Source organism: Amblyraja radiata, chromosome 39, assembly GCF_010909765.2.
Source record: "Amblyraja radiata isolate CabotCenter1 chromosome 39, sAmbRad1.1.pri, whole genome shotgun sequence".
Lineage (NCBI taxonomy): Eukaryota > Metazoa > Chordata > Chondrichthyes > Rajiformes > Rajidae > Amblyraja > Amblyraja radiata.
The window spans coordinates 17,967,239-17,994,227 of record NC_045994.1 but is presented as its reverse complement, the minus strand read 5'-3'; the positions used below and the strand labels follow the sequence as shown (position 1 = coordinate 17,994,227).

Here is a 26,989-nt window from a genome sequence, read left to right as displayed (position 1 = left end):
GTGTGATAATGAGTAAAAAGCTGCTGATAGAAAAATCTAAAGAGAGGCTTGCCGGTCGAGACAAAAGTATGCAGGAATGATTGCGACTAGCACTCTTCACTACAGTCCAGCATGGAGCCTCCTTCACTGAGCAATGGACAGATGGTTGTGCATTGCAGAATCTCATTAAAAACAAGAACAGATAAATACGCAGCCCGAGGAAATTGAGCGACAGAGGAAGCTGCTAGCAAAACGAAAACCTGCAGCCATGTGTCAGATGACACCTACAAAAAATGAACAGAAAGAGGAAAACAAATCGAATATATAAAGCAGAAAATGAAACGTTAACTTTAGCAGAATATCAGGAACATGAAGAAATCTGCAAATTAAGATAAGAACATTTAAAAAAGGAAGAGGCAGAGATACAGGAAGAGCTAGAGCGATTCGAGTGCAATTTACACATAAGGGAACGGAAAATGATAACACATAAAGCAAGAGGTAATGTATTTGGTTTAAGGAAGATGAATGGAATGAAAAAATTATGTGCTAAGTTTAGATATGATTATTAGTTATGAGGATGTATTGTAAGATGACTAATAATACAATCCTGCAACAGTGTATTAATCAATTAAATGTTAGGTAAAGAGCATATACCGTGATGGTGAAATTAAGTTCCAAGCACCAAATACACAACAAGTTTATTATATACATTCTTAAAACAATACAAATAAGCTGATAGTTAATGTGGATAGTATGTAAAATGCATTTAAAGGATATCAGTGTAATTTCTGTTATTCCAGCAGAGCCTTGTTTTCTCTGTAAACAAATGTTTCAGCCTCATCCTCATCTAAAAGTTCATTCAGGGAGGCCACACAGCAGTCATGCTCTCTCAACATCTCAGGGTGCCAAGCAGAAACATGCTCAATGCGAACCGAGCGCCGGACTGGGGTGAGGAACTTCAGATCTTGCTTCCCATAGGATTGGATTTTGCTTTGAAGCTGATTTGTTCTGCAAAGAAAGATGGATTTTGAAATGTTGAAAATGTGTCACCTCTGATTTAATTCTGTCCAGTTGCCACCTGTGTGGGCACTAGCGAGGTGAAAAACCCCAAAGAGAGGCTCCACAGATGGGTCACAGCAATATGAAAAACCTAAATTAATACTTTCAGAAAGTACATGTACATTAAAAAAATAACAGCTTGGTTAATATTTAAAAGATCCAAGTTCGTTTTGAATGTTTACCAAATCTAAAAACACTTAGATATTATTTTGATAACTTGATACTTCAGGAGCAAGATGGTAACTAGGGAATGAGGAGGCTCATTTGGTGACTACAGGCAATGTGGCTGGAATCTGGAACAGAATAGGTGGTGGAGGTGTGGAAGTTAAAAAGATTTATTCTTCACAAAAATGGATTCAGCTGAAATTAAAGACAGGCTATTACTTTTCTCATAATTAATTGCAAAGCCAGCAGGAAGCTCTTACAAGGCTAACAAAGATGTTGATATACCCTTTTCCAATAACAAGCGACTCTGTATAGGATGAAAACTCTGTATATTCTGTAATCTGCATATGGTAAAGAGTTTTACCACACCTACCTGGCGAAATAAAGATTGTACTGCTTGATCACTGATTTTATTTGTGTTTTTGTCTGTTTAAGAACATTGAACCACAACAGAGGCACCTGAAGTACTTAGAAAATATCAAGCTATCCAAATCATCTGATTTCTCAAGGCATGGGTTATGGGCAAAATTTGAGTTAAAGAGATTAGTATAGACATGTACAATGGCCATCATTTCTTGGGGGGAGAAGGGGGAAAGGTGTTAATGACAAAACCTTACCTGAGCACTTGGGGTGTTGCGGTCACTCTGTATTTGATCATGGATGAACCACGCCCATCTATTTTGCTGAACAGAGACTCCACTACTGTTGTACGAGGCGTGGCAACAGCTGATTCTTCAAAACCTTCAGTTTTAACATCTTCCTTTTCTATCAGAATATAAAAAAACGTGGGGCAAATAAAAAAATGGTCAGTGATCATTGATAACTGCAGCATCTCTATGTCAACGTCATCCATTGCACAGATGGCTATTCACATGCTCGGACAGAAATTGTGGGTTCAAACCTCCCTCCAGAGATCAGAGCACAAAATTTGATTCAAGATTGTTCCACAGACGCTAAAGATGCCGGTTGGACGGAACATTGAACCAATGCTCCACGGAGCTGGATGAAGCTGATTCCAGGGCAACATCTTTGATATCTTGGCTGATATTTATGGCTCAATGTACATTAAGCAAATTAGCTAGCCATTATTACATTGATTGTGGAACCTAGGTGTGTGCACAAATTGGATACCATTTATCCGCCAAGGAAAGTGACAATGCAACATGAAAACATTGGTTCTAAAGCAGTCAAAGAAGCTACACATAAATGCAAATATATATTTTTCACCATTTTAAATTTACAAATCTAAAGGAAACTCAATGTTTTAATGCCAGCAGATTTACCTGTACAGGATGTGTGAGAGTTTACATTCCTCATGATGGTTTCCACAAGTGCAGACCGCAGCTCTTCAACTGGCTGTGAAAGAGTTAGTTTCTCATTGTAAAGCAACTCACCAGAGAGGAATGTTTAGGTAAAGATCAAAACATTTAAATCTTAAATTTTGAATTCATCAGATACATTTTAGCTTGTTGTTACAAATATAGTTACCTCTGCACCACTGTGAACAGCCTGCTCAAACAGAGCAATGATGGCCTCCATCGTACCAGTTAATTCTAGCAGATGTGCTTGGCATATCCAGTACTTGGCAAACTTCTCACCGTCAGGAACATTCCGCAACGCTTCAGACACTTGTTCAGGCGAGGAACCCTAAAGGGAAACAATGTAAACTTTTACAAATATTAAAATACAACGAAGAAATAACTACTTTGCAGCTATTTGAAAACACCAAATGGATTGCCATTTGGGAAAAGAAAGAAATTAATTCCACTGCATGCAGTTAGTACCTACCTTAACGATTGACTGTGTAAGATGCTGGTTTAAATCAAAGGTGGACACAAAATGCTGGAGTAACTCAGCGGGTGAGGCAGCATTGCTAGAGAGAAGGAATGGGCAATGTTTTGGGTCTTTTTCTTCCTGTCCTGTCCCCTCCCCTTCTTCAGACTGATGTCAGGGGAGGGGACAGGACAAAGATAGAATGTAGGCAGGACAGTAAGACTAGTGGGAGAGCTTGGAAGGGGATGGAGAGAAAGGGAACTGGGAAGGGGATGGAGAGAGAGGAAAAGCAAGGGCTATCTGAAGTTAGAGAAGTCAATGTTCATACTGCTGGAGTGCAAACTACCCAAGTGAAATACGAGGTGCTGTTCTTCCAATCTGCGCTGGGCCTCACACTGACAATGGAGGAGGCCCAGGACAGAAAGGTCAGATTGGGAATGGGAGGGGGAGTTGAAGGGAGACCAAGCACAGGCTCGGCGAACCTAACTGATCTCCCGGTGGCCCAGCCCTTCAACTCCCCCTCCCATTCCCAAAAACCTTTCTGTCCTGGGCCTCCTCCATTGTCAGAGTGAGGCCCAGCGCAAATTGGAGGAAGAGCACTTCATATTTCGCTTGGGTAGCTTACACCCCAGTGGTATGAACATTGACTTCTCGAACTTCAGATAGTCCTTGCTTTCTCTCTCCATCCCCTTCCCAGTTCTCCCACTAGTCTCACTGTCTCCACCTACATTCTATCTTTGTCCTGCCCGCTCCCCTGACATCAGTCTGAAGAAGGGTTTCGACCCGAAACTTCGCCCATTCCTCTCTCCAGAGATGCTGCCTGTCCCGCCCGCTGAGTTACACCAGCATTTTGTGTCTACCTTCTTATCGATTGATTGATGCCAAGATGCGCTTCCCATAACAAACCTCTATTTGAATATACTCTACAACACTTCCAGCACTCATCCTGGAGCAGGGACAATTAATTTTTTTGGGAAGCATTAATCTCACTGTCAATCCTGGTAAAACTTCCATACCCTCTCTAGCAGCTTCATGCAGTCATTCAACATGTGGTGCACCCGATCTGCCAGGCTCTTCTGTTCTTCTTCCAGTGCTTCCAAGAAAGAGCACTCCAAATTCTTCTTTACAGATTTTAAAACTTTCTTCAAAGGGGTTGGCATGGGAGGGCGTTTGTAGGTCTTCCCTTTAGAAGCTAACCACTCTTCAAGTTGTTTCCTGAGGCAAAATATGAATAATACAGTTGAAAATAAAAACCACCCGTGTTTCGATTTAACAGGGAAGAAGTCAAAAGAAACCATGATGGTGGAAGTATGAAGAGAATCACAGCAGCATCATCATGGCACCAATTGCACAGGAAGCAACATGAACTCTGTGCACACTCACTCCCACAAAGCTTCAACTTCCATGCTTTTATATTCTGTGGTTCTATTCCATACATTTTACCATTCATATTATTTTGTTGTGTTATTAATAAAGTACTTTTACATACAACAACTTTCAAAATGTTGTAACAAGCTAAACAGCAATCATTGTTGTAGAGTAGAACTATGTCAACCATTTTGGTGAGTACGGGTGTCGGGGGTTATGGGGAGAAGGCAGAATGGGGTTCAGAGGGAGAGAAAGATCAGCCATGATTGAATGGCAAACGATGGGCTGAATGGCCTAATTCTGCTCTTATCACTTACGATTTTATGATTTTCTGCAAAGCCATCCCACAAAAGCAAGTGGTTCACTTAAAAAAAATAAAAAAATCTTCCTGTGTGGATGAATACCGACAAGGACATTGAGAATAACTCCACTGCTCTTTAACCTAATGCAATAGGCCGTCTTACATCCACCCAAAGTCCCACATTCAAGCATTGGATCAGCATAAGTTGTGAGAATAGCATTTAATACAGTTCTTGTTTTATTTTAATAGATTTATTGTCCAACCATAATTGTCTTTCAAGAATGTGTAACCGCCTGCTTGAATTACTAGAATTAAGTGTTATTGAACAGACCCAAGGGTGACAATATATTTATGTCCAATTTGGCCTTGCAGGTGGTAGCGTTCATATACCTTTATGCTTATTAGTTTGAGAAAGACTAATGTAGCCTTGGTGAGCAACTGCAATGTGTTTTAAACAATAGCCATAGTGCACTGGAAACAAAGGGAAAGATAGTTTGCAATGAAGTTGGGAGGTCATGTTGCAGTTGTGCAAGACATTGGTGAGGCCGCATTTAGAGTATTGTGTTTAGTTCCGGGAACCATGTTATAGGAAAGATGTTATCCAGCTGGAAAGGGTAGAGAAGATTTACAAGGATGTTGCCAGGGCTGGAGGGTCTGAGCAAGAGGGAGAGGCTGGGACTATTCCATGGAGTGCAGGAGGATGAGTGGTGATCTTATTGAGGTATAAAATCATGAGGGGAATAGGTCGGGTAGTCTCTTTCCTAGAGTAGGTAAATTTAGGACCAGAGGACATATGGTTTAAGGTGAAGGGGAAAAGATTTAATAGGAATCTGAGGGGCAACTTTTTCCACACAAAGGGTGGTGGGTGTATGGAACAAGCTGCCAGAGGAGGTAGTTGAGGCAAGGACTATCCCAACATTTAAGAAACAGTTAGACAGGTACATGGATAGGACAGGTTTGGAGGGATATGGACTAAATGCAGGCAGGTGGGACTCATGTAGCTGGGACAAATGTTGGCCGGTGTGGACAAGTTGGGCCGAAGGGCCTATTTCCACACTTTATCACTCTTATGATGCATGAGATGTCAATCAAGAGTGTTGCTTTCCCTTAGTTAACACCAATCTTTGAGTATTGATGGATCTACATTCACGAAAGCAAATCGAGAATAAGTCTTACCACCTTTTACAAGGTATACATTAAGAGTACCTTCAGAACAGCAAAGTACTCTTAACTTGGACTTTGTAAACAGTGGCAAGATTTAGGAGAATCAGAAGACAAGTCACTTCCCACAGGATACCAACCTTTGACTTGCTTTTTAAAACCATAGTATTTATTTGGATTTGTCCAGAGAAGCTCTTACTCAATTCAACCCCCATGATATTGACCGTAGTAAGCTTAACCAAGTGATTCCGTTAATCTGAACCTGATAAGGATGGCAGATCTCCTGTTCTCAAGGACATTAGTGGAACAGATATGGTTTTAAAACACATTCTGATATTTTCACAAACACCGCTATGGATAACTCAAATGATTTTAAAAAATCTGCAATTTATAATCCTTAGCTGCCAGGTCAGGATTAAATCTTATTTCCAGGTCAATACTTCAAATCTCTGCATACACACTGAATACCTTAATCACTATACTATGGTACTCTGATTAGCTGTTTCATTCTCTAATCACAACTCAATATGCAATATGTCGGGAATACAGATTGTGGGATCACACAACACAGTTATTGCATGTGGCAGCACCTCTGGAGGAAAAGGATGGGCGACGTTTTGGGTTGGGACCCTTCTCTGGTGGGGGGGGGGGGGGGTGTGGAGAGAGGGAAGAGCTGGAGGTAAGAAAAGAACAGGACCAATCTACCAATCTGAGCCAGCCACAAATTACATCCTGCTGGTGGCTGGTGTGCCCATTGGTGGCTAGGGAAAGTGTGATCTCAAGAGCGAAACAATATGGAGAACTGTAGAGATGAGGGAAAAAAAGACTAGGGTGGGGGAAAAGGGCAAGGGGGAGGGAGGGGAGTGCAAGTTATTTAAAATTGGAGAATTTAATGTTCATATCGCTGGATTATAAGCTACGCAAGCAAAATATGAGGTGCAGTTTCTACATTTTGTGTGTGGCGTCACTCTGGCAATGGAGGAGGCCCAAGACAGAAAGGTCAGTTTGAGAATGGGAAGAAGAGTCAAAATGGTTGGCAACCGGTGATCCCATAGGCCTTGACCAATCGCAATGATATGGATGGTTTTTAATTGCCCTCTTTCAGTTAGAGAAATACTTAGAAAAGAAAAGATGGAAACCTTGCTTGTGCCACAAACTCCCCTGAAAAATAAATAAATAAGGCAAGTATGGTTGACAGTTTTAAGATAAGTGAGATTTGAGTCTCCTTTATCATTAATAGATTTATTCAGATCAAATTTGACGAACCCCTGCTTGAACCATTTAATGAAATAGTAGAATAGTGAAAGTAAATACATGTGTGTTTGATGTGGATTTGCAGAGGCATTTCAGAGTCCCACTTAAAAAGCAATTTGGTGAAACAGATGCCCACAGAACAAGAACCATTGGTAAGATGTAAAAATCATAATTAGTATTTGAACCATACCAAATGAGGAATGAGGCAAATGAGGAACTGCAAACCTTGTCTTGGCGTCTTGCAGCCAAACCGAGGAACATCTTAAGGGAAATTAAGCTCATTTCAGGGTAATAATGGAAATAGGTGCTTGGCACGTGATACAAGCAGAAGTAATTGTGAGCAAAGGGAGCTGCAAGCAAGGTGTTAGCACCAAGTATGGTGGAATAACAAGTAGTGCAGGCTGTTCACCTGTATACCAATAGTATTATACAAATTAAATATAAAGCAGGAGAGGTGGACCCAAGTGTAAAAACTGGCAATGATAATGTATCTGAACAAATTGTTTAAAAAAAGCCTAGAATGGTGTTACTTGCACCAATATACCATTGAAAGATCAAGGGATTGAAATAAAGTACAAGGGTGCCTTTTGATTTATTACTTTTGGGACCTTGGCAACATTTATTGTCCATCCATAAAGGAATTCAGTAGCTGACTAGCCATTTCACTATTTCAAAAAGGGCATTGTTGAATCCACTTTATCAGTGGATCTGGAGCCAACTAGGCTGGATCAGATAATAACCACAAATTTCTTCCCAATGGAAAGCATGTTAGTGAACAAGATGACTTTTTATGATTACAAAGCCATAATTACTTAACAACATAATTTTTTTAAACCCAGGTTATTAACTAAATATAAATTTCAGAGACAAGGGTGGGATTTTAACAAGAGTCCACCTTCAACCTCCCCTCATTTTATTGCCTGCTTCCACCAATCACCCACCTGCCTATCTCCCAACTGCACTGTCCTTGTCATTCTTCAACCCTCCTCAGTCCATATATCGACTAGTGGTCCATCTTACCCCCCTCTTTATTGGCACTTCGCTCTCCACTCCTGACGCAGGGTCTCAATAAGAAACCAATATTCTCGCTCCCCAGCCATATTCCAGCATCTTAAAACTTTCCCCCTCCATCATTGGTGCAATGTCTGCAGTGTGCCAGCTGTAAGACAAGTCCCAGATCCTCTGTGGGGATTGTAAGATAACCCTAGTCTTCTTGTGGGAGTGCCTATTTCACAGAGATATAAACCCGATTATTTACTCGACAAAATCTATAAATCCTGAAGATTAAAGCCACAACAGATGTCCTTCACAAGCAAATCGCATTAATCATATTTTACCACACCTGTCAATTAAAAACTCTTCATCATCTATTCAACTGGACACGTTTCTCAGTGTTGAGATTTATTCCATCCACACAAATTTACAGGGTAGCAGAGCTCAACATCACCATTTATGTTTTTGACAATGCAATGCAAAATCAGTTGTGAGAGGGAGCACTCTATAAACATAATTAGTTCATGCTGCTCATATGCATCGTCTCTCAGAGCAAGGCAGAATCTGAGCTGGCACAGCTATGCTATGAAAACAGAAGAACACAAACAGATAACAAAAATTGAAGTCCTACAACGATGCATCATGCTTTCTCGACTCCAATATTCAATGACCCGACCAATGAAGGCAAGCAAATCATATACCTTTTTTCGCATTCTGTTTACTTGTGTTGCTGAACATTTAGTTTAAAACTGGAGAGACAGGAAGCTTCCCTGGCAATAGATTGCAAAATACTTTTTAGGACAAACAACAAAGTTCGAATTAAAAGCAAGACAAATTATTTTATGCAATTTCAGACAACTTTACATTTACCTTCTTTCATCTTTTCCTTTCAATGTCTTGGTGATGGAACTTTGATCATCTCTCTGCTTAGCTGTGCTCATTACTGATGCTGCCAATTTGCTTATGTTTTGTACTTCATCTTTATTGACCTTTATATTTCTTGTAGGAGACACCAAAGTTGGATGCAATCTTTGAGCAGATCGTGTAAAAGGTTTCCATATTGTCAGAGATCTACTTTCAATAGAATTGGATCCATTCGGTCTGCTTGCAATACATGGCGATTTCATCGTTTTTTCACTTTCACATTGTTGTCCTGTTTTGCTCAATTTCCCACAGCTCTTTACTACCTCTGCTTTTGAAGGCTCATTTGGAGCAGTCATTCCACCTGTAGATTTGGCTGCACAAGTGAGTGCTCTGGAGCTGCTCACCTGCTTGGCTGCACGAGGGGCTCTCCTAGACTTGGCTGCACATGGAGCTGCCCCAAGCCTGCTCACAGGCTTGGCTGCACGGGGCGATGGTCTAGCGCTACCCATGACTTTGGGTGCACTGGGGACTGCACCAGACCGTGCCACCGCAGGGGCCGCCCTGGACCTGCCCACTGGCCTGGCCTGAGCGGGGGCCGCTCTGGAGCTGCTCACTGGCCTGGCCTGAGCAGGGGCCGCTCTGGAGCTGCTCACTGGCCTGGCCTGAGCAGGGGCCGCTCTGGAGCTGATCACTGGCCTGGCCTGAGCGGGGGCCGCTCTGGAGCTGCTTACTGGCCTGGCCTGAGCAGGGGCCGCTCTGGAGCTGATCACTGGCCTGGCCTGATTGGGTGCCGTTCTGGACCTGCCCACCAACCTGGCTGCAGCAGGGGGCGCCCTGGACCTGCCCACTGGCCTAGCCTGAGCAGGGGCCGCTCCACACTTGCCCACTGGCCTGGCTGCAGCAGGGGGGGCCCTGGACCTGCCCACTGGCCTGGCCTGAGCGGGGGCCGCTCTGGACCTGCCCACCGGCCTGGCCTGAACGGGGGCCACTCTTGAGCTGCTTACTGGCCTGGCCTGAGTGGGGGCTACTCCAGACTTGCCCACTGGCCTCAACACAGCAGGGACCACCCTGTCTATATTGTCGATACCAATGGCCCACGAGTGATTATCTGAAGGAGTCCCCTTTAATCTGCTGATTTGAGTTTCATTCACCTGTTGTGTCAACTGATTCATTAAAACTGTACTGGTAGATTGTCCAGCAGTTTGTGCTGTACCTACTGTACATTTATTTTCCTTTTCTTGATTGCTTGAATTATGAATAAATTCATAATGTGTTGAATTTTCAGGTTTTAAGTTTCCTAAACATTGTCTTTCTTGAGCTGATTCATCAACAATAATTTCCCTTTCTGCATTTGACTCCATTGGGAATAATGCAGTCGTAACTTGGGGAAACATAGAAACTGTTTGAGTGAGGGCGGGATTTTTTTCAGCGGTTCTTGAGCAGTGTTGAACTTGATTCCTAGCAGCGATTGATTTGACATGATTAGTACGTGATGGGTTGTTCGTGCTTTGGAGTTCACATTGTTTTGTATGAGCATCATGCTTCTGGGCGTTTCCCTGAAACAAAGTTCACGCAACATTGTCTGAAGCAATGAATAAACCAAGGTCCTTTTTTAACATTTTCATTTTCCAAATATTTTCCAATATTATAAAACTGGAAAATGTCAGATGTTTTATTTTCCTGATCACTCCCCCCTCCCCCACTTTATCTATCCTTGACAATATCTATTTATTGAGCACCAATTCACAACTTTGTAAACCTTTTTGCTGTCAAGCCTATCTCTGCTGATTAAATTCATGCTATTTCTCTTCTTGGCTTTCCTTACTCCAACCTCAATTCCTGCAAACTCCACTGTATGCGGATGTACCATACTAATCCAGCTCACTAACTAATATTGTACTTACTAAACTAAAGCTTTTTATAAAACTATGCCGTTGAATTTACTCCATTTCATATTCCCAACCTGGAAATCACCTTTTCAAATGATTTAATTACCGTCTCCCGAGTTCATTTTCTCCTCTGAAGCTAATTAAAAGAATTAACACAATTAAAAGAATCATATTCTGTCATTCTTTATTGTAAAGTTTTTAATTACTACTTGCTTCCCAGCTATGTTTTTCCTCAACCCTCTCTTTAAAAAAAAAAAATTAAGGATCAGAGAAGAGGTATTAAACACCGTTTTGTGATATTAAATTTAGCCACCAGGGATTTGAACACAACAGTTCCCAGTTCTCGTTCAATACAGAACTCAAAACATGTTCAATGCTCATCCCATAAATGTCACAAACTATTAAGATTAATCTATTATATCTCCATGTCTTTTCGCACAAATGGAATAGTTTAATAATAAAAAAGAGTGCAAGAATACTGCGGTAATATATTAATTTCTGGGCGCTGCAGATGTTCTAATAAAAGAACTTTGACTGGAAATGCCAATTGCTTCCATATCAACAGATGTTATCCCAATATTTCCACCAATTTCCGTTATTGTTCTCAATAATAAGCAGTTGTTCAAACGGCAAAAGATGGTAATTATCAATAGATAAACTGCCACTAAAATCTCTGGGTTAAGATCAGTCAAGTTGATTTACCAATTGCAGTGGTGCATTACAAACTTAATGCAATTTAATAAAAATAAGTTGAATCGACTTAGTTTGAAAAGGGATCATGGGTTCCTACTTACCAACCCAACTTTGAATGGAGCAGTTCTTGGTTGTATTTTCAGATTGTTTTTGTCCCCTAAATAATACCTGAAAAGACACATTTTTAGGTGAAAACTACAAACTAAAAAGTTAGGAACTATTTACTCAGACAAACAGTTAAAATGGACAATGAATTAATAAACCTATTCAATTCAGAAACTTCACTTTTATATGATACAGGTATGTCAATCAACATGGTGGATTACAGATTATGCCTGAAGATGCAATCTGTATGTTAAAGGACTTGCAGAGGTTGCAATAGACCTTCGAACTGTATGTTTAAAAAAATCTTAAACTTGCATTTTCTAACTATCTGCTTATTTGTTTTGTTTTTAAAATGGGCTAAAATGCAAAAATTGTAAATAGGCACTTTCTTACCATTAAACCAAAGGGCTGAAACATTTTACATCTGTCCAGGCTCTCCATTAAAGTTAATAATGTCCTTCAGATCTAATATTATCATTAAAGGATAACACTGCAGACAGTGGTATCCTACATTAATTTTGAATATGCATAGAAAATAGGTGCAGGAGCAGGCCATTCAGCCCTTCGAGCCAGCACCGCCATTCAATATGATCATGGCTGATCATCCAGATCAGGACCCCATACCTGCTTTCTCCTCATATCCCAAGATTTCATTATCCCAGAGCTATATCCAACTCTCTTGAAAATATCCAGTGAATTGTCCTCCACTGCCTTCTATGGCAGATAATTAATGATTCACAACTCTCTGGGCGAAGTCCTAAATGACCTACTCCTTATTCTTACACTGCCTGATCTTCTACCTTAACATAATTTTCCTGCCCTATTCCCATGTCCCTTTGTGCCTTACATCCATATATCTAGCATTCTATTTTGAACACAATCTATGATAACCTCCACAGCCATCAGGGGTAGAGAATTCTAAAGATTTCCTTTCGATTGATGAGATCCCTTATCTCAATGTTAAAAGACTGACCGTGCTGAAATTGATCCCTAACTCTGTAGAATTTTGAAATGCAACAACCATAGTGATCACCGACTCCAAAATGCTCTGCATAGGTCAAATGTCCTTGGGATCAGTTTTCAGGCTTCACTAGCAACTTTTATTTACTAACACAGTAAAATTCCAATAACCTGAAAATTGCTCATCCAATTGTTCAGAAAATATAACAACCTAGTTAGTATCTGTCTCACTCATCAGTATGGAATGTGATTGGTTCTGGATCGTGAGCCAGGTGTGCACCTAGATCCTGATTCATAAGGTAGCACAGCACGGCTTATGAATCAGTAGGCCTGTATCAGGAGCCCGAGTGCAGTGCTTACATATTTCCGACTCCCTTTAAACTCACTGGATTCACCAGAAAATTCATTATACTACAATGCAACATGTAAAAAACATGAAATAAAACCATGTTTGGATATTTAAATGATTAACATTCTGCATTCCAGAAAATTCGCTATCTTGGCATCAGAAATTCCAAGGATGATGGATTATCAGTTTCACAGCACTAACGTTCAAGATTCAAGAGAGTTTGTCATGCGTCCCAGATAGGACAATGAAATTCTAGCTTTGCTTAGCACAACAGAATATAGAAGGCATGAATACAGAACAGATCAGTGTGTCCATATAACATTATATAAATATATACACACATGAATAAATAAAACAGATAAAGTGCAAATAAACAGATAATGGTCTATTAATGTTCAGAGTTTCGTTTGAGTTGAGTTTAATATCCTGATGGCTGTGGAGAAGAAGCTGTTTCTGAACCTGGACGTTGCAGTCTTCAGGCTCCTGTACCTTCTACCTGAAGGTAGCGGGGACATGAGTGTGTGGCCAGGATGGTGTGGGTCCTTGATGATGCTGCCAGTCTTTTTGAGGCAGCGACTGCGATAGATCCCCTCGATGGTAGGGAGGTCAGAGCCGATGATGGACTTGGCAGTGTTTACTACTTTTTGTAGTCTTTCCCGCTCCTGGGCGCTCAAGTTGCGGAACCAAGCAACGATGCAACGGTCAGCATGCTCTTTACTGTGCACCTGTAGAAGTTAGGGAGAGTCCTCCTTGACAAACCGACTCTCCGTAATCTTCTCTTGAAATAGAGGCGCTGATGTGCTTTCTTTATAATTGCATCAGTGTTCTCAGAACAGGAGAGGTCTTCAGAGATGTGCACGGCCAGGAATTTGAAGCTCTTAACCCTTTCCACCATCGACCCGTTGATATAAACGGGACTGTGGGTCCCCATCCTACCTCTTCCAAAGTCCATAATCAATTCCTTGGTTTTGCTGGTGTTGAGGGCCAGGTTATTGTGCTGGCACCATTTGGTCAGTCGGTCGATCTCTCTTCTATACTCTGACTCGTCCCCATCAGTGATACGTCCTACAACAGTGGTGTCGTCAGCGAACTTGATGATGGAGTTCGCACCATGACCAGCTACGCAGTCATGAGTATAGAGTGAGTACAGCAGGGGTCTGAGCATGCAGCCTTGAGGTGCTCCCGTGCTGATTGTTATCGAGGCTGACACCTCGATTGTGTTTTTTTTGGCATATGTCCCAGATAGAACAATTAAATTCTTACTTGCAGCAGCACAACAGAATATGTAAATATAGTACACCGCAAACAATATGATAAACAAGAAAAGGTAATAAGGCACTGCATATAGGTTACATCAAAAGCAAAATCTCAGAGTAGAAGCATAGAATCATATTGGTGTGGACAGTAGATTGGCTGACAAACAAGAACCACTAGGCATAAGTTGATCTTTGTGTGGTTGGCAATATGCAGTAAGTCATATGTCACAGGGATCGGTTCTGGGGTGTCAACTATCCTATAATTTATATAAATAACGTACAAATGCACCAGAATTGTTGCTAAATTAAAATAGATACAAAGATAGGCAGGAAAGCGAGCTGTAAGAGGTCGTCATAACCTATTTATATATCTTGGTAATTCGAATATCACTGTACCTTAATTGGTACATATGACAATAAACTGACCTTGAAGCCTCTGCAAGTACGTGGGCAAAGAGCTGGAAATCATTTAGAAAATGTTAAATTTTCCATCTTGGCATACATGAAAAAAGCAGAGCTCGAGATGAAAAGGGATCTGGATGCTTTTATGCAGGGGTCGGCAACCTTGTTCTGCATAGGGGCCGGGACGCATGCCTGTGAGCCGATGGCGGGCCACATCTATCATGTGTACACACGGATCCCGCCCCCATCTCTCCCCGGATGGCAGGCATCAAATCACGTATTCACAGAAGGTAGACAAAAATGCTGGAGAAACTCAGCGGGTGAGGCAGCCTCGTGCAATCCTTGCATGTCTCACCCACTGAGTTTCTGCAGCATCTGCAGTTCTTTCTTAAATGCGTTCACAGAAGGTGCGCGGCCTTGCCAGCGGCTATGCGCAGAATGCGGTGCAGCCAGAGCTCTGCCGCACTCGGAGAAGTGCTCGGCCGCGCTTGGAGGGGCGTTCGGCAGGGCTGGACGATTACAGAGGGAAAAATCCGTCTGCGGGCCGGATGATTTCGGGTTACGGGCCGCATTTGGCCCGTGGGCCGTAGGTTGCCAACCCCTGCTTTATGCATGATTCACAAAGTATTCAAATACAGTGTAATTAGAAAAGTTAATCAAACACTACGGTTCATTGCTGGGGCAATTTAATAACAAATTAAAATAGTACAGAAATATGCTCATACACATTGCCTTCTGTAATACATGGTTGGAGCCTGCGGCCAGCGGAGCCAAATCAGTCAGATAATTTGCACATTTCTGTTCAAGGACAAGCTTTTCCAGTAAGTAAAACTCCTACGCATGCCTGGAACCCCTGAGCTTGCTTGGACTTTTGTGCCTTTTGTGCCTTTAATGACTTAATAAAGTCATTAAAGGCACATTACACATATCATAACATCCCCCCTTTTTCCAAAAGAGAAAAATGTACAGATGTACAATGTATGCTCACTTGGCATATATCTGTCCAAGTGAGAAAAGAACACCTTTTCTAAAGTAAAGTTTCCTTTCCTTCTCATTATCTTATTTACGTAAACTTGTTTTATCATACTTGCAACCCCATACAGACACAACACTTGATAAGAACTAAATCAATGGGTCACATAGTCTTTGAAATACTTATGCGGTCTCACAGCTCGACCTGAGCGAGTTCTCACTGTTTAGTTTATGTCAATGTCCTTGTTTTTGTCAGTTCGCTCAGTAGCTGTTTTCTTTTCAGTAGGCGCTGGCTGCTGTTTCAACGCCTGTGTCGCTTTAATTGTGGTCGGTGTAGTAGATTCACCCTGGTCTTTGGTGGTCTGGCCGTGCTTCGCGTGTTGATGTGCGTCTAGCTCGTCTGGTGGATTTTCACAGGTCTTGCGGAGATGTACGCGATTGGGACGGTATATGCCAGATAGGCTCTGAAACACATCAAGCTCATGAAGCTGGTGAGAAACGATGGCTTTCTTCCAACTCTTCTTTCCTTGTACGAGGGGTTGCATTTGCACTGTGTCGTCCTCATGAAGTGGAAAGGTCTTTAGCTGACTTATTGTAATTGTCAGCTTGCTGCTGAACGTGTTGTTTCATGCGCCCATGCTCGTACACTACTCTGGGTTCAAGTAGTCTCACTGTCGTCGGCAGAAGTGTACGCGTGCGACGAGTCATGAGGCGCTGAGCGGGACTTGTGCTCAGCCCTTGCGAAGGTGTATTACGATGATCCAAGATCACTAGGTAGGGGTCGGATCGCGATTTGCTGCTCTTCATCATGATTCGCTGTTTTGACAGCTGATTCTGCCTTCCACTCGCTTTGTTCTTACCAGGACAACTGCGCAGGTGCTCAAAATCCCATTCCCTCGCGAACTGGCAAATGCGACCGATGTGTACTGCGGCCCATTATCGCTCACAACTTGTGTCGGGCTGCCGTATCTCGCGAAATGAGCTTTCAACTTGTGAATCACGGTTGGACTGCTCGTGTCTCTCAGCCGGTCTACTTTGACAAAGTTGCTATGGTAATCTACAGTGACGACATAATCTTTCCCGTCCCATGTAAAGAGATCTGTGCCGACTTTCTCCCATGGCCTTGTTGGTAGCTCATGAGTGTCTCTTTTTGCTGGCTCACCTCATAGGTGCGGCATACATCACATGTAGCAATATACTGCTTGATGTCGCTACTAATGCCAGGCCAGAATAGGCATTCATGTGCTCTTCGCAGGCAGCCTTCGACGCTTAGATGTGAAGAGTGTATCTTTTCTTTCATGTCTCTTCTTAAGCTTATCGGTATGATCACACACTCGCCCTTGAAGATCAAACCATCTTGGACTGCGAGCTCATCCCTACAGCTGTAATAAGGCGCGAGCTGCTCTGGTAGCCTATCTCGTTCACTAGGCCAACCACTGATGATGACACGTTTCAGCATCTGTAGTGTGTCTTCTTTCGCTGTTTCATCGCGAATTTGCTCGAGACACTTATCTCAAATTGGCAAGTGTGATACCATGTTTACCTCCTCGAATGCTTGCTCTCTGCTCGGAGTACTGCTAACTGCATGCGACAGTGTATCCGCAAGGTACATGAGCTTCCCCTGACAGTAGCTGATGTCGAAATCATAGCTCTGCAGGCGGAGCAGCATTCCTTGAAGACGCTTCCGCGTCTTTCACTAGAGGCTTCTTTGCTATCATTTCCAGTGGCTTGTGATCGCTGATCATGCTGGTGAAACGACCAAATGTATACTGATGGAAACGCTCCATTGCAAATACCACGGCGAGGAATATCGCGATTCGGTGTGTTATTGCTCTGCTCACATACGTGATCGGACGTCAATTTTGGAGCAAGGATGTCCCCAGTCCCTTGTTGCTCGTGTCACACTGAATCGTCAGCTCCTCCTTGGGCATTGTAGTACGCTAAGATTGGTGCTTCAGATACCATCTGTCTGATCTTGGACATCGCTTTGTCCTGCTCATCAGACCACTCCCATGCTATGTCTGGTCTCGTCAGCTGTCTGATGGGCTCAAGGGTATCAGGCAGGTTGGGTAGAAAACGGCTCAGGTAGTTGACAAATCCAACTAGCCTCTGTACCCCCTGTACATCTGAGGGTGCTGGCATATTGGCGACATCTGCGACCTTTTTGGGGTCGGGTTGCAGTCCTGTGCCAGTGATCACATGTCCTAAAAAGGGTATCTTTTTGAACTTGGTGGCAGCGGTGGTGCCTTAAAGCTGACCCAACTCGTCGGCTTGTGAACTGGTGCGATCACGTGACGCTCTACCATGCGCTCTAGCTCCATCTTCACCTTCTGCTTTATCGCATGAGGTAAACGTCGTGGCGGTAAGACTGTGGGTTGTACTTCCTCGTCAATCTGCAGGCGTCTCATTCTTCTCACCAATGGCGTAGCTCTCGAACGCGCGAATGATATGGCCAGTTCTTGCTTCTCCTTGTTGTTGGCGAACACAAAAGTGTCGTAAATCTCCAGTCCTGACGGGCCAATTGTATGGAGAAACAATACCGTCTGGTATGCTGGTGTTTGCCTGTCTAGCTGCGTGACCACTCTGTAGTTTGCCCACATGCAAAACCATGTTTTCCAACCCTCAATCACCCCGTGGTTGACGTATACAGCTCACAGGAGGTGGACCGGCAGCGTGCTGTGGAGTGCCACCGGTGGCCGTCTGCGTAGGCCCGTCTCCTCATCCACACTCGACTCGGCTTGATGCCGAGCGGCCGTCATCCCCACCCTTCGGGTAGCCATGTCGTTTTCCAGCAGTTTTAATATTTTCCATGCCATAAATGCTGCTCACTCACCAATCCTACGGGCTTGACAGTTTCACTAGTCCTTAGCTGCTAATTGTTCCAGCCGGGAGCCTCAGATTGTGGCAGAAAAACAATTCTTTAAGGCACCACCGCTGCCACCATGTTCAAGGACAAGCTTTTCCAGTAAGTAAAATCCCCAAAATGCCTGAAACCCCTATGCATGCATGGACTTTATTAAGTCATTAAAGGCACATTACACATATCATAACAACTTCTATGACTCAAAGGAATGTGGTTACATAATCCATAAATTTTATATTGAAATTGCAGCAAGAGAGTTTTGCTAACTAACAAGGACAAACCTGTCAGTCAGACCTGGAACCTTCAATTTCCCTTTTCTCTGGAGATAAGCTTCAAGTTGTTGCCTTCGAAGTTCTGTTTTGGAAATTAAAAAAATTGCTATAGATTAAATTTGTAATCATTCAACCAAACCTGAGGATACACTAAATTGCAACAGGATATAGGGCTGACTTCATATTGCAACTACAGGTGCACAACCTTTTATCCGAAAGCCTTGGGACCAGACACTTCTCGGATTTCGGAAATTTTCAGATTTCCGAATGGAAGATTTTTAGCGTAGATTATGTAGGTAGCGCGGGCGGCTTGAAAAGTCTGGAGCGTCTGCCTCCTCCCCGGAGACCGGGGAATCATTGTAAATCATTGCTTAAATGTTAGTCAGTTAGTTTGGAGGGATTTTATGTGGTGGGGGGGGGTGAAGGGGGAAACTTTAATTTTTAGTCCCCTACCTGGTCGGAGAGGCGGGGAGCGGGCAATGCCTTATCGGGTCGCCGTGCAGTAAGCTCCGGAGCGCTGTGGCTGCCGACTCCCAACTTCGCGGAGCTGGGACTGCGGGCGTCCGGCCGTGGGCCGCACTGGATTTGAAGCGCCGCGCAGCCAGGGGTAGAGTTGCCGGGGTCGGAGCTACAACCGGCGCCGCCCGCAGCCCCAGCTCCACGATGTTGGGAGTCGGCGGCCACAGCGCTCCGGAGCTTACTGCACGGCGACGCGGTAAGGCATTGCCCGCTCCCCGCCTCTCCGACCAGGTAGGAGACTAAGAATTAAAGTTTCCCCCTTCACATAAAAGCCCTCCAAACTAACTGACTAACATTTAAGCAATGATTTACAGATGTTTAAGTGTCTCCCCGGTCTCCGGGGAGGAGGCAGCCGCTACAGTAGTACAGACCTGGGTTGACCGTGGGTCGTTTCGGGTCAAGTTTGGCGCCAAACGCGAGCTTTGGTGTGCAGACGACATCCTGGAAAAAATGTCCGGTTTTCGGAGCTTTTCGGTTTCCGAATAAAAGGTTGTGCACCTGTACTACGAGAGTCAGAAACACACAACTAATGAAATTATAAACTAGGCAATAGATAAATCTCATAATAAAAAGGCAGGTACAATGTGTTGCCTGTAATTTGTTTGGGATCAAGCCTGCCAGCAGTATCACAATGTTCCTCTTGTCATTGGACAGATAGCAGTTATTGCAGCTGCAAACATAACTCCAGGATGGTACATTGGTGCTAGGGTAAAGGATGTCATCTCCAGTATATTCTAGAGAGGTTAAAGGTAGACACAAAAAGCTGGAGTTACTCAGCAGGTGAGGCAGCATCTATGGAGATTCAGGAGGGATAGAGAGAAAGGAAAAGGAGGTGGGGTAGCGTTGCTGATTAGAGAGGAGATTAACGCAATGGAAAGGAAGGACATTAGTTTGGAGGATGTGGAATCGGTATGGGTAGAGCTGCGAAACACTAAGGGTCAGAAAACGCTGGTGGGTGTTGTGTATAGGCCACCTAACAGTAGTAGTGAAGTTGGAGATGGTATCAAACAGGAAATTAGAAATGCGTGCGACAAAGGCAAAACAGTTATAATGTGTGACTTCAATCTACATATAGATTGGGTGAATCAAATTGGCAGGGGTGCTGAGGAAGAGGATTTCTTGGAATGTATGCGGGATAGTTATCTAAATCAACATGTAGAGGAACCAACAAGAGAGCAGGCTATTTTAGACTGGGTATTGAGTAATGAGGAAGGGTTAGTTAGCAGTCTTGTTGTACGTGCCCCCTTGGGCAAGAGTGACCATAATATGGTTGAGTTCTTCATTAGGATGGAGAGTGACATTGTTAATTCAGAAACAATGGTTCTGAACTTAAAGAAAGGTAACTTTGAGGGTATGAGACGTGAATTGGCCAAGATTGACTGGCAATTAATTCTAAAAGGGTTGACGGTGGATATGCAATGGAAGACATTTAAAGACTGCATGGATGAACTACAAAAATTGTTCATCCCAGTTTGGCAAAAGAATAAATCAGGGAAGGTAGCGCATCCGTGGATAACAAGGGAAATCAGGGATAGTATCAAAGCGAAGGATGATGCATACAAATTAGCCAGAAAAAGCAGCATACCGGAGGACTGGGAGAAATTCAGAGACCAGCAGAGGAGGACAAAGGGCTTAATTAGTAAAGGAAAAATAGATTATGAAAGAAAACTGGCAGGGAACATAAAAACTGACTGCAAAAGTTTTTATAGATATGTGAAAAGAAAGAGATTAGATTAAAACAAATGTAGGTCCCTTGCAGTCAGAAACAGGTGAGTTGATCATGGGGAACAAGGATATGGCGGACCAATTGAATAACTACTTTGGTTCCGTCTTCACTAAGGAAGACATAAATAATCTGCCGGAAATAGCAGGGGACCGCGGGTCAAAGGAGTTGGAGGAATTGAGTGAAATCCAGGTTAGCCGGGAAGTGGTGTTGGGGAAATTGAATGGATTAAAGGCCGATAAATCCCCAGGGCCAGATAGGCTGCATCCCAGAGTACTTAAGGAAGTAGCTCCAGAAATAGTGGATGCATTAGTAATAATCTTTCAAAACTCTTTAGATTCTGGAGTAGTTCCTGAGGATTGGCGGGTAGCAAACATAACCCCCCTTTTTAAGAAGGGAGGGAGAGAGAAAACGGGGAATTACAGACCAGTTAGTCTAACATTGGTAGTGGGGAAACTGCTAGAGTCAGTTATTAAAGATGGGATAGCAGCACATTTGGAAAGTGGTGAAATCATTGGACAAATTCAGCATGGATTTACAAAAGGTAAATCATGTCTGACGAATCTTATAGAATTTTTCGAGGATGTAACTAGTAGCGTGGATAGGGGAGAACCAGTGGATGTGGTGTATCTGGACTTCCAGAAGGCTTTCGACAAGGTCCCACATAAGAGATTAGTATACAAACTTAAAGCACACGGCATTGGGGGTTCAGTATTGATGTGGATAGAGAACTGGCTGGCAAACAGGAAGCAAAGAGTAGGAGTAAACGGGTCCTTTTCACAATGGCAGGCAGTGACTAGTGGGGTACCGCAAGGCTCAGTGCTGGGACCCCAGCTATTTACAATATATATTAATGATCTGGATGAGGGAATTGAAGGCAATATCTCCAAGTTTGCGGATGACACTAAGCTGGGGGGCAGTGTTAGCTGTGAGGAGGATGCTAGGAGGTTGCAAGGTGACTTGGATAGGCTGGGTGAGTGGGCAAATGTATGGCAGATGCAGTATAATGTGGATAAATGTGAGGTTATCCATTTGGTGGCAAAAACAGGAAAGCAGACTATTATCTAAATGGTGGCCGACTAGGAAAAGGGGAGATGCAGCGAGACCTGGGTGTCATGGTACACCAGTCATTGAAAGTAGGCATGCAGGTGCAGCAGGCAGTGAAGAAAGCGAATGGTATGTTAGCTTTCATAGCAAAAGGATTTGAGTATAGGAGCAGGGAGGTTCTACTGCAGTTGTACAGGGTCTTGGTGATACCACACCTGGAGTATTGCGTACAGTTTTGGTCTCCAAATCTGAGGAAGGACATTATTGCCATAGAGGGAGTGCAGAGAAGGTTCACCAGACTGATTCCTGGGATGTCAGGACTGTCTTATGAAGAAAGACTGGATAGACTTGGTTTATACTCTCTAGAATTTAGGAGATTGAGAGGGGATCTTATAGAAACTTATAAAATTCTTAAGGGGTTGGACAGGCTAGATGCAGGAAGATTGCTCCCGATGTTGGGGAAGTCCAGGACAAGGGGTCACAGCTTAAGGATAAGGGGGAAATCCTTTAAAACCGAGATGAGACGAACTTTTTTCACACAGAGAGTGGTGAATCTCTGGAACTCTCTGCCACAGAGGGTAGTCGAGGCCAGTTCATTGGCTATATTTAAGAGGGAGTTAGATGTGGCCCTTGTGGCTAAGGGGATCAGAGGGTATGGAGAGAGGGCAGGTACGAGATACTGAGTTGGATGATCAGCCATGATCATATTGAATGGCGGTGCAGGTTCGAAGGGCCGAATGGCCTACTCCTGCACCTAATTTCTATGTTTCTATGAGAGATGGAATGGGTGACGTTTTGGGTCGAGAACTCCCAGTGGTCACAATAGATAACAACGCCAACAACATTGGTTGAGGAGCCATCTTGGAGGAGGAGCCATCTTGGTGAACGGCTGCTAGCAGCAGCCGTCCGTCTTAAATTCGTTTTTTTTTTTAGTTTTTAGTGAGTCCTGTTTTTTTGTTTGTAGGGGATATGGTCTTTTAATGTGGGGGGGTAGGTGTTACTTTATTTATAGGTCCCTACCTGGTCGGTGTGGCAGCCTTTTTTCCGGGCTGCCCGTCGACCCGTCCTCGTGGCCTACCAGCGGGCTTGGAGCGCCGTTTCTTGGCGGGAACCACCCAGCACCTCGGCCTGCGTGGCGGCACTGCATTGGAGCGCTGGAGCGCTGGAGCGGAGCGGGCGACGCCTTGCCTGGGTCGCCGCGCTGGAGCTCTGGCGAGCTGGACCGCCGTGAGCAACATCTCCGGGCTGCGGGTTTGCGGAGCGGAGAGACGGCGTGCGTAGAGGCGGCAAGGCGGCAGTGAGGAGAGCGGGCGCCGACTTTTTCATCTGGAGCCTAGGAGCGCCAAACCGACACGGCCTTGTCGGCTTCGGCAGCCGCGGGCTCCAACCAAGAAGCGGCCGTTCCAAGTGGCCCAGCCGCCGAAAGGACTCTCCCGATGCCGGGGCAAGACCACCCGGTGAGAACGGCCAGGGACATCGGGCCTCCGTAGAGGCAACTGCGGTGGCCTCAATAGGCCTGACTTTGGGGTGAACATGGGGTGGGGACTGGACATTGTGCCTTCCTCCACAGTGCTATCCACTGTGGGGGGATGATTTTTTTTTGTCTAACTGTAGTCTTGTAGGTCTGTGTCCAAGATGGCTGCCGTGAAGAGAGAGTGGACGCTGGCACGATTTGGTTGCCGCTGCTCTCTTCACACTGTGTTTTTGATTTTCTGTTTTTGGATTGAATTCTGTTTTTAATTTGTGTCATTGTGATGTCTTTAATTACTTGTTTTACTCCGATTATATGTTTTTATTCCGATTACTATGTAAGGTGTCCTTGAGATGTATGAAAGGCGCCCATTAAATAAAATTTATTATTATTATTGGTTCAATAAAAAAGCTGATTGTCAGAAGTTAGGAGGTATTAAAAATCAGTTTGAATGTAGTTTATTGTCACATGTACAGATTACTCCCAGCATCACACACTAATGAGAGCAGATATAAAAGGATAAACAAGATAAATAAGGGCTAGGGAGATGGTGTAGGAAGCTGGGATTCAGATTCCCGAGGCTGGTTCTATACAAACTGAACAGATTATACCAGGACAAGGGTAGCCAACTGTCTTCATCCCCATCTCTACTGTGCTGATTGGGAGATCTGGAATTTATTCTTAGCATATGAAGGGTCTTGTCAAGAGTCTAATAATAGTGGGGGGGAAAGCAGTTCTTGAATCAGGTAGTCCGTGCTTTTCAGCTTTTGTATCTTCTGCCTGATGCGAGAGGGGAGAATAAAGAATAGCGGGGTACGAGTGGGCCTTCATTATGTTGGCTATTTTCCTGACGTGGCATGAAATATAAATGGAGTTGATTTGGAAGAAGGGTGGTATTGCTGGTTTGCATGATAGACTGGGATGCATCCAAAACTCATTGCAATTTCTTGCAGTCATGAGCAGAGCAGTTGCCATATCATAAGATGCTTTTTTATGGGGCATCTGTAGAAATTGGTTATAGTCATTGGAAACATACCAAATTTCCGTAGTCTTCTGAAGTAATGGTATTGGTATGCTTTCGTGGCTGTAGCATTAATATGGTAGGATCAGGATAAATTGTGGGTGCTGTTTAAACCTAGGAATTTGATTCTCTCCTTCATCTGCATTTCAGCACCACTGACGCCGACTAGATTGTGTATCTCCTGAAGTCAATAACCTACTCTATTATTTTGCTGACTTTGAGGGAGGCGTTGTTGTCTTGACACCATGCTACTAAGTTCTCCATCACCTTCCTGCACTACATCTCATCATTGCTTAAGATCAAGCCTGCTACAAAGCTGACAGTCCTTACAGGTTAGGCAGAGTTTCACCATCCATCCCTGTTCTGCCACCTTCAGGGAATCCTCTCAGCACAGGTAATTCTTCAAAAACAAGATAGCAGTATTCTTAAGCAACCTTACGCTATGTAAAATTGAATAATTAACAAACAACGTGTCAATGGGGTTTCAGAGCCAAAATGTTCTAGACTGTCAATAACAAAGTTATATTTCACCACAGAATTTTCAAAAATAAATGTATTTTTAGTATCATTTATTTTTGTAACTGCAAGCTAAAATTTCTGAAGGCTATATTCTATGGACTAGGGGAGAATACGTGTTCGGCACGGACTAGAAGGGTCGAGATGGCCTGTTTCCGTGCTGTATTATATGGTTATATGTTACATTGTTTAAGAGTGTATCATTGCCCTTGTGTCGATTACTAGTCAATTTCCAGTGATCACTTGTGGCGAAAGTAGTACCTTGTAGTCATTACTTCCAAAGAGTCCACCAGGGACTATGCAGGAAGTTGGACAATTTTACACTGGACATTTTTATATTTATCAAGCCAAATAACCTACAAGCCTCTGCGTCTTTGGAATGTGGGAGGAAACCGAAGATCTCAGAGAAAACCCAGGCAGGTCACGGGGAGAATGTACAAACTCCGTACAGACAGCACCCGTAATCAGGATCGAACCCGCGTCTCTGGCACTGCATTCGCTGTAAGGCAGCAACTCTACCGCTGCTCTGCCATGAAGTAGCTGTTTACTTGTGTATGGCTCGATTACACTCATGAATGGTATGATTTGACTGGATAGCTTCTAAACCAATTTTTTCCCCCATTGTATCACTGTATACGTGACAATAATAAACCAAACCTATACCCTACCAGGTGACTCTATGTCTGTATCTTTCCCATTGATGCTTTTTGACCATCTGGGCACTTCCAGCATTGTGTTTTTGTATTAGTGCTAATAATTCATGTCACCTAATGCCCCAGTTAGGTCAAACATCAAAAGCGTGGACGTCACCACCAAACAGCTGTTGTACATACACCCCCCACCTACCCACCATCATGGGGGCCTGGGACCAGGCTTAGTCAGGCAAGCTGTAGAGAACGGGCAAAGATACGACATAAAATGCTGGAGTAACTCAGCGGGACAGGCAGTATCTCTGGAGAACAGGAATGGGTGACGTTTCAGATGAGACCCTTCTTCAGACTGAGAGTGAGGGGGAGGGTAAGAGAGAGAGAGAGAGGGAGAGAGAGAGAGACAAGGAAGTGTAAGGTGTGAAAACGAGACATCTAAGGGGATGCAGCTCAAGGAAAATATAGAATAGATAATTGTTAGCTCGGAGAAGCTGACACCGAAGCATACAGAGATAACATTAAATCAGGGGGGGGCGGTCAGACTGGTGGGAGAACTGGGGAGGGATGGATAGAGAGATAAAGTAAGGGCTACTTGTAGTTGGAGGAGTCAATGTCCTGGGGTGTAAGCGAAATATGAGCTGCTGTTCCTGTAATTTGCGCGGGGGGGCTGCGACCCCGCTACCTGCCCCCGGGCCGGCCTCTCCCCTCCCCCCGGGCCGGCCTCTCCCCCCGGCCTCGGCCTCTCCCTCTCCCCCCGGCCTGGCCTCTCACCTGACTCCGCCATCCGAACGCTGCCGCTCCGCGCTCTCGCCTCCATCTCGCGCCGCCTCCTCCAAACCGCCGCCGCGTTTAAACCGCCGCTCGCGCCCGGCCCCGCCCCGCCCCGCCCGCGGCGCCAACACGACGCGATTCAAAATCCGCCAATGGCAGCCGCGATGGCGATGGCCACGCCCCCTGGCGGCGGCGCCAGTGAAGGGACCAAAGATGCCAGAGCAAGGAAGAGACGGCCCAGCCCGGCCCGGCGTGTCTAACGTACCTCAACCCGGCTAACGTGGACCACCTTACCTCAACCCGGCCAACGTGGACCACCTTACCTCAACCCGGCCCGGCGTGTCTAACGTGGACCACCTTACCTCAACCCGGCCCGGCGTGTCTAACGTGGACCACCTCACCTCAACCCGTCTCAGCGTGTGTGGCATGGAACAGTTCAGCCCAGCTCGGCGTGTGTGGCATGGAATACCTCAGCCCAGGTGGTAGGACAGACACTCTCTTACACACGCGGGCCATACAGCATTTGGTGAAGGAATGAACAGGCGACGTTTCGGGTCGGATCCTTCCTTTAGACTATGTATTTCCCTCCACAGATG

The 26,989-nt window shown here is 44.3% G+C and overlaps 1 protein-coding gene across 6 annotated transcripts; it reads right to left on the bottom strand.

Annotated features, from left to right (window-relative positions):
* Positions 1–651: 651 nt before the first annotated feature.
* On the bottom strand, positions 652–26,485 carry ckap2l (cytoskeleton associated protein 2 like). Of its 6 annotated transcripts, none has more exons than XM_033014062.1 (11): positions 25,743–25,876; positions 18,688–18,760; positions 11,601–11,667; positions 9,892–10,473; positions 9,719–9,852; positions 8,924–9,679; positions 3,993–4,191; positions 2,692–2,850; positions 2,487–2,559; positions 1,821–1,968; positions 652–987 (listed from the first exon to the last, which is right to left on the bottom strand). In XM_033014062.1, exons 1-11 carry the CDS (start codon positions 25,804–25,806, stop codon positions 771–773), a joined length of 2,472 nt encoding a protein of 823 aa, XP_032869953.1. In that variant the 5' UTR covers positions 25,807–25,876; the 3' UTR covers positions 652–770. The 6 variants fall into 6 exon arrangements, with proteins under 6 accessions (XP_032869953.1, XP_032869952.1, XP_032869950.1 ...); XM_033014061.1 differs by having other exon boundaries at positions 9,719–9,891; positions 9,931–10,473; XM_033014059.1 differs by having other exon boundaries at positions 9,719–10,473.
* Positions 26,486–26,989: the final 504 nt, after the last annotated feature.